Source organism: Pseudonaja textilis, chromosome Z (genome assembly GCF_049901715.1).
Source record: "Pseudonaja textilis isolate UNSWEBS1 chromosome Z, rPseTex1.2, whole genome shotgun sequence".
Taxonomy (NCBI): Eukaryota; Metazoa; Chordata; class Lepidosauria; order Squamata; family Elapidae; genus Pseudonaja; species Pseudonaja textilis.
The window spans coordinates 109,700,520-109,708,154 of NC_142008.1; the positions used below are offsets into that span (position 1 = coordinate 109,700,520).

The 7,635-nt window shown below is 40.2% G+C and overlaps 1 protein-coding gene across 2 annotated transcripts in view; it reads left to right on the plus strand.

Annotated features, from left to right (window-relative positions):
* Positions 1 to 7,214, plus strand: part of OSGEP (O-sialoglycoprotein endopeptidase) — a 19,751-nt gene extending 12,537 nt beyond the window's left edge. Inside the window, exons 8-12 of one of the 2 annotated variants that reach the window (XM_026720656.2) lie at positions 2,503 to 2,568; positions 3,417 to 3,507; positions 4,646 to 4,721; positions 6,125 to 6,223; positions 7,027 to 7,214. In XM_026720656.2, the coding sequence (XP_026576441.1) occupies positions 2,503 to 2,568; positions 3,417 to 3,507; positions 4,646 to 4,721; positions 6,125 to 6,223; positions 7,027 to 7,066 (372 nt within the window). In that variant the 3' untranslated portion in view covers positions 7,067 to 7,214. Of the gene's footprint in view, positions 1 to 2,502; positions 2,569 to 3,416; positions 3,508 to 4,645; positions 4,722 to 6,124; positions 6,224 to 6,315; positions 6,596 to 7,026 lie in introns of those variants that run through there. The other variant, XM_087916379.1, reaches the window with a different exon arrangement.
* Positions 7,215 to 7,635: the final 421 nt, after the last annotated feature.

Below are 7,635 nucleotides of genomic sequence, written 5' to 3' on the forward strand. Positions count from 1 at the left end.
ATTTGAAAAGGCATTACATGACAAGACATGCTGAGAAATTTGCTGTGTAGAAGGGATGTGTCGTAAAGACAAAATTGCTGAACTGAAAAAAAATCTATCATCTCAACAAAATTATTTTTAAAAAGTATTGATTCAATCAGATTCTATTGTCAAAGCCAGTTATGTGGTTGCAAACCTGATAGCCAAAAAATCAAAACCGTATAGTGAGTTTATTAAGGAATGCATGGAAATAGTGGCTGATATAATTTACCCGGATAAAAACGGGGACTTTTCAAAAATCAGTTTGTCTCACCAGACTGTAGCCAGGCGAATTGAAGATATAGGAAAATCCATCGAAAAAGTTGTGAAGAGTAGAGCTGCTCATTTTAAATTTTATGCTATGGCAATAGATGAAAGTAGAGATGCCACAGATACAGCTCAATTGGCAATTTTTATTAGAGGCATTGATGACAAATATAATATCACTGAAGAAATGGCTGCTTTAGTTCCACTGAAAGACACAACTAAAGCAAGAGATTTATATGAAGCTGTGAAAAATACATCACAGCGATTTTCTTTGTCATTTGCTAACATATCTGGCGTAGCTACTGATGGTGCCCCTGCAATGATAGGTAACAGAGATGGACTTGTGAAATTGATAGAAGATGATGCAATTGCCTCCCAAAATTTCAGTATGATTAAATATCACTGCATAATACACCAAGAAAATTTATGTGCAAAAGCTTTAAAGATGGCTAACATCATGCAGATTGTCATCAAGGCTGTAAATTTCATAAGGTCCAAGGGACTGAATCATCGCCAATTCCAGGAATTCCTTAAATTTATGGATGCTGAGCATGGGGACATCATTTACTTTTCTGAAGTAAGATGGTTAAGTCGAGGGAAAATGCTGGCAAGATTTTATGATCTGAGAAATGAAATCAAGTCATTTATGGAATCTAAAACAAAATGTGTGCCAGAACTTGACGATGAAAAACTGGCTCACAGATTTGGCATTTTTAGTTGACTCGACCACTCATTTAAATGAGTTAAACATGCGTCTTCAAGGTGAAAACCAATTGATCAGCACAATGTTTCAAACTATAACAGCGTTTAAAATGAAACTGAAACTATGGCATTCTCAAATGAAGGCAAAAAAATTGATGCATTTTAGCACATTGGCTAAACATGCCTCTGTGAACACGGAAAAATATGCAGCCTTGCTTTTCAATTTGGTACAGGAATTTCAGAACAGGTTTCAAGATTTTAGAAAAAATCAGCCATGTTTTGTGACATTTGCAACTCCATTTTCAGTGGACATTAATATATTACCTGCCAATTTGCAAATGGAATGCATAGAGCTCCAATCTGACATTCAACTGAAAGAAAAATTTGACCGTGTCTCTTTAATGGACTTCTATAAGATATATCTTCCCAGAGAAAAATATCCTTCACTTCACAATCATGCCTTATTCATGTCGTCGCTATTTGGAAGCACCTACATTTGTGAGCAGCTATTTTCAAGGATGAAGCACACAAAGAATAAAACTAGAACCAAAATATCTGATGAGCACCTTGAGCACTCACTGAGAATTGCAACAAGTTCCATCGAAGCAAATATAGATGCATTGGTGGCTGAGAAACAATGTCAAACATCTCACTAACTTCATTTCCAAATAAATTTAATATGTTAACTATGTTTTCTATGGTTTTTTTGGATGATCAAATATCGTTACTGTTATTTTATGTGCGGCCCAAACCAAATTTTCATCTTCTAATGTGGCCCAGGGAAGGTGAAAGGTTGGACACCCCTGACCTAGATCCTTTGGGGGGCAATATGCTGACTCTGTAAACCACTTAGAGAGGGCTGTGAAACACTATGAATTGGTATATAAGTTTTAAGTGCTATTGCTAATGCTATTTCCCCAGTTCTGACTCCAAAAAAGATATCCCTTATATACAATTCTTATTTTGAAAAGAGGGACATTCTCTTATTTTGTTAGCAAAATACTAGTAAATTATATTTTGTCAGCAATGTTAATATTACTAGAAGAAAACCTCCAAATGGCAGCATGTTAATGTCATCAGTACAGGTAGTCCTTGTTTAGTGACTGCCTTGTTTAGTGGCCATCCACAATACAATGATGAAAAAGTAGCTTTATGACCAAACCTCACTTTTAGGATCTTCTCAGGTCCACAAAGCAAAATCAGAAATAAGATTAGTTCATTTGGAGTTTTACTTAGTGTCCACTTAATAGCCAAGTTGATGATCCCAGTCATGGTTGAAGGTCTATGGAGATTCTCAGTCATCCAAGTCATGGTTGTCCCAAAGGTGTTTCTTTTGAGAGGCAACCAGATTTTCTGGAGTTTCTCTGAAGAAGCTTCTTGGATAAGAAGTAAAACTTCAAAGAAAAAACAGAAAGTCCAGTTGCCTATTAAAAAAAGCACCTTTGGGCCAATCATGGTTACTAAATGAGCATTCTCTGTAATAATATACCAAAGATTGATGCTGTTCTCTTGCAGGATGTGGCTCACAGAATGCTGTCTGCAGGAGAATGCACTCCAGAGGACCTCTGCTTCTCTCTACAGGTAAGGAACTAATTCAGATCTGGACCAAAGATTTTGTAGAGTAGGGCTCTCCAACTTTGGCAACTTTTAAGTCTTGTGGACTTCAACTCCCAGAATTCACCAGCCAGCATGCACGCACTGTATCGCTTAGTGACAGCGGTCTTGGGTGCTGTCATAACCCCAGGACCAAGTAGAGGGAGGACAGAAGGAAAAGCCACCACCAAGGTAATGATTAGATAAGAGGGGATTGAGCCAGGGCCAAGAAAGTAACTTGAGAAAACAGCTCACACAAGCCCTTCCTTATTTCATTCAAAATAAGGTGGAAAAAGTCCTTCTGTTATTCGTTGTTACACTAAAAGTAGTAGTGCTCTACAAGGCATTCGTTTCTTAGTCTGGTCCAGAGGTGGCATTCAGCAGGTTCTGACCAGTTCTGGAGAACTGGTAACGGAAATTTTGAGTAGTTCAGAATACCACCTATGACTGGCCCCATCCCCATCTATTCTCTGCCTCCCGAATCCAGGATTGGCTGAGTCATTTTTTGTTGCCCTGCACAAGAGAATGGATCTGGAAAGCAGGTTAGTGGGGTGTGAAGGGAATGGGGATTTTACTGTCTCCTTCCCCTGCATGCCTACCAAGCCACGCCCACAGAACTGGTAGTAAAAAGTTTTGAATCCCACCACTTGTCTGGTCTACCTTTTAGGACGGACATATTGAGCCCCAGGATAGGAGGAAGAGGCCTGTAGGTTTCTAAAAAAGATCTACTACTTTGACCTCGGAATATAAAGATTTAGTTATATTGCATGCATAGATAGAGGAAAACTGAACAAAAAGCTTCTGAACTGATCCCATAATTTCTCCTTCTTCACCAGGAAACCCTCTTTGCAATGCTGGTGGAGATAACCGAACGAGCTATGGCACACACTAGCTCCAGCGAGGCATTAATTGTAGGCGGCGTTGGCTGTAGGTGATTTGGTTGGATCCTGGGGAGGACTATTGTCCGTGGAGGCTAGATGGGGAAGTTGAGAAATACATAATCCTCAACTTATAACCATTTGTTTAAGAACCATTGAAAGGTTCAACAGCACTGAAAAAGATGAAGTCAAGTTTCCAAGTGATGAAATCCATTTAAAAGGAAAAGAACAAAGTCCATCTTCCAGTTTCTTTTATTTAGGAAAGCATCAAATTGGCAAAGTCTGTTGTAATTCCGGATTTGACACAACCCAGAATTACACTACATAATACTGGAAGTTAGAAACAGCCCCCAAAAGTCACATTCTCCAATAGAATTAAATCACTGTTGTCTGGTGTCATAAATCTCCATCTCAAGGCCTCAGCAGGGACAGCTTGTGCTTTCACGGGAAGAAGAACCACCTAGCCTAAACAACTCTCTTTATCTTCACTCCTCCCACCTTAGGAATGTGGCAAGCCCGAAACCTTTCCCCCCATAACCAGCAAAGAGAAAGAAAGAAAAGGAATATATAGTAAGGCTAAATAAAATGGCTACGCATATATCAATTTCGGGCTTGACAGGTGATTTATGACAGTTTTTCACATGGCTGTTGCAACATCCCCATGGTCACGTGATCAAAATTTGAACGCTTGGCAACCAGCTTGTATCTCTGACAGTTGCAGTGTCCACAATATTAAAACAATCAAGATGGAGAAAGCTTATGAAAACTTATGAAAGAAGTTTGCAGGAACAGGGTATGTCTAGTCTAGTGAAAAGGAAGGACTAGGGGTAACATGATAGCAGCTCTCCAACGTTTAAGGGCCTGTCACAAAGAAGGGCGGAGGGCACCTATTCTCCAAAGCACCTGAAGGCAGAACAGAACAAAATAACAAAGAGTTGGAAGGGACCTTGTAGGTCATCTAGTCCAACCCCCCACCCAAGCAGGAGACCTTACACCCTGTCTGACAGTCTAGTCTCTTCTTGAAAGCTTCCAGGGATGAAGCTCCCACCACTTCTGAAGGACATGAAACAACCAATATGAAAATAGTTCATGAGGGAGAAACATTGGTCTACTATATGTGGTGCTTGTTGCCTTTCAACCAGTGTTTTTTTTTCCACCATTCAGAGAGACTGCCCCTTTCTTTGCAGGTAACGAGCGACTCCAAGAGATGATGGGGATCATGTGCAGGGAGAGAGGAGCCCGGCTCTTTGCAACGGATGAAAGGTGAGAACTCACCCACCCTCCATCTTCTTCCAAAGATCCTCCTAGGCTTAGCTTCCAGGCTTCTGTTAGGGGGTGGATGCATCTGTTAGGTGGCAAGTCCACCATTTGCTTTGGAGACCTAATGGTGTTTATTAGCAAAAGCAGCTGGACAACTTTATAAAGCCTTTAGTAAGACCACATTTAGAATACTGCCTCCAGTTTTGGCCACCCTGTTATAAAAAGATGTTGAGACTCTGGAAAGAAAGCAGAAAAGAGCAACAAAGATAATCAAGGGGGCTATTAATAAAATATACAACAGTGAGAATAACCAATCAATGGAACAGCTTGACTTCGGAAGTTGTGGGAGCTTCATCCCTTGAGACTTTCAAGAAGAGAAATGTCAGAAATGGTGTAGAGACTCCTGCTTGGGCAAGGGGTTGGATTAGATGACCTACAAGGTCCCTTCCAACTGTTAATCTAATATGAAGAATGGTTGCAGGAACTGGACATGGCTAGTCTAGTGAAAAGAAGGACTAGGGGTGACATAATAGCATCCAATATCTAAGGAGCTGACACAAAGAAGAGGGGGGTCAACCTATTTTCCAAAGCACCAAAAGGTAGGACAAGAAACCATGGATGGAAATTAATCAAGGAGAGATACAGCCTAGAGCTAAGGAGAAATTTCTTGAGAGTTAGAAACAATTTGTTTATTTATTTAACATATAGCAAATACATGGATTTTTAGTGGTTCAAATGTTAATGTCCAGTCCACCCACCCATTCAAGGACAGGGTAGTCTATGTTGAAAAAAACCAGATACTGGGCTGGTGTAAGCTCTTGATGAATATGAGGACAAAATGTGATGAATATTTTGTCTAGGAACGCCATAGTCACACTGAGGAGTAGAGACAAGACCCACTTCAAGTCCTGGCAGACACCATGTTGGATAACGGATCCTGTCCAGAGTTGACCAATGCTGGCGAGGAAGGTCATTTTGTGTGGGGTCATCTACACAGTTAGAACAATAAACCAGTGAGACAACTGGCCTCCAGAAATCATGGGTACTCCCATCACTGGAGGCTTTTAAGAAAAGATTGGACAGCCATTATTCTGGGATGGTACACGGTCTCCCACTTGAGAATGGGGTTGGATTGGAAGACCTCCAAGGTCCCAATTCTTTTATAACCTGCAGGATCTAGAGCCTAAAAAAACCAGGGCTGACCTCCTGTTGCTTGAATCCACTTAATTTTCCTGAGTCTCTCCTAGACTCAACTAAGCTGCAAGTAGCAAATTTGGGAAGTAATAAAATCACACCTTGCTGTTGTGGAGCTTCCTTGAGTTTGCAAGAGAAAAAGAGAGAGCCTGTGCTAAGAAAGGCTGTTCTTTTTTTAATTCTCTGATTCCTCATGACCATTTTGTACCCAGGTTCTGCATTGACAATGGTGCCATGATCGCACAAGCTGGTTGGGAAATGTTCCGGTCTGGCCAAATCACAGCACTTGAAGATTCGTGGATTACACAAAGGTGATTGACCTTGTTTGCAATAGAGGGGGAAAGAATTGTGAACTTAAGGAGAAAGGGGACACATAAGTACTGAGGCATTTTAATTTATTTAGTTCCTTGCGAAATCAGAAACCTTTGAAGCTGTGGCTTTACTTGGTCTTTGTAACTCCCAACTTTTTAAAACTTCCTGCAAATACAGGTAATCTTTGAGTTATGTTGACAGTTGAACCTAGAATTTATGTTGCTAAGTGAGAAATTTGCTAAATGAGTTCTGTCCCATTTTATGAACTTTTCTTGCCACATCTGTTAAGTAAATCACTGCAGTTGGTGAATTAGTAAGATGGTGGTTAAATGAATTCTTCATTGACTTTGCTTGTGAGAGGTTGAAAAACAGGATGATGTGATCCAGGGACTTTGCAACCGTCATAAATATGAACCAATTGTCGAACATCCGAATGTAAATCGTATAAACATAGGGATATTGCAATGGTCGTAAGTGTGAAAAATGGTCATAAGTCATTTTTTTCAGTGCCATAACTTCAGTCACTAAATGAACTGTTATAAGTCGAGAACAATCTGTACAGATTCAGAAAATGCAATTAAACAAACAGCCCCCTACATTTTTGCAATTAACAGCTTAGGGAGCCCAGATTTGGTGGCAAATCAGCCTGACTGTGGATGTAGCTTTGTACCCCTTCCCACCCTGTCCATTTTTAAAGGTCTCTTAAAGCTACATTTGGTATGTATTTATTCTGAGGTAAATTGCAGCCTCAGAGGAATGGATATCCACTCAAATGTTAGTTGTGTGCTTTCATTCTTTCCAGGTATCGTACAGACGAAGTGGAGGTAACATGGCGAGATTAAGGGTTTCTTTTTGCCTGAAAACATTCCTCAGTTTGGAAGCCGTGAAGTGAAAGTAGCTGAAAGGCTTAAGAGATACACATTTGTAAAAAAAAAAAACAACCCAGAGACAATCACTTTTTTGGCTTAAAATAAATGATTTGATTTTGTAGGAAGGTCTCTACAGTGTGTTTGTGCTGGGTCTGTAAGGGTAAAAAGTGTCTTTTGAGGGGGAAAAAAACAGGGGGCACTTTTGAGAAACAACACATCCAAGAGCTGAGAAAATTCACAAGTTTTGCTTGTGGGCGGAGATCTTCAAACTTGACAGCTTTAAGACTTGTGGACTTCAACTCCCAGAGTTCCTCCTCCAGTCATGTTAGCTCAGGAATTCTGGGAGTTGAGGTCCACAAGTCTTAAACTTGCCAACTTTGAAGACCGTTGCTTGTGGGTCTTCATATCAGCTGATTTCCATTTTTTTCCACAAACGCCACATTGTCTTCCTTTTGCTGTGTGAACAGAACCTTCCATCTCAACCATAATTGTATGGGTCATGAGCTCAACTGATTGGTGAGGCTGAAATATTTGGGTTTCTT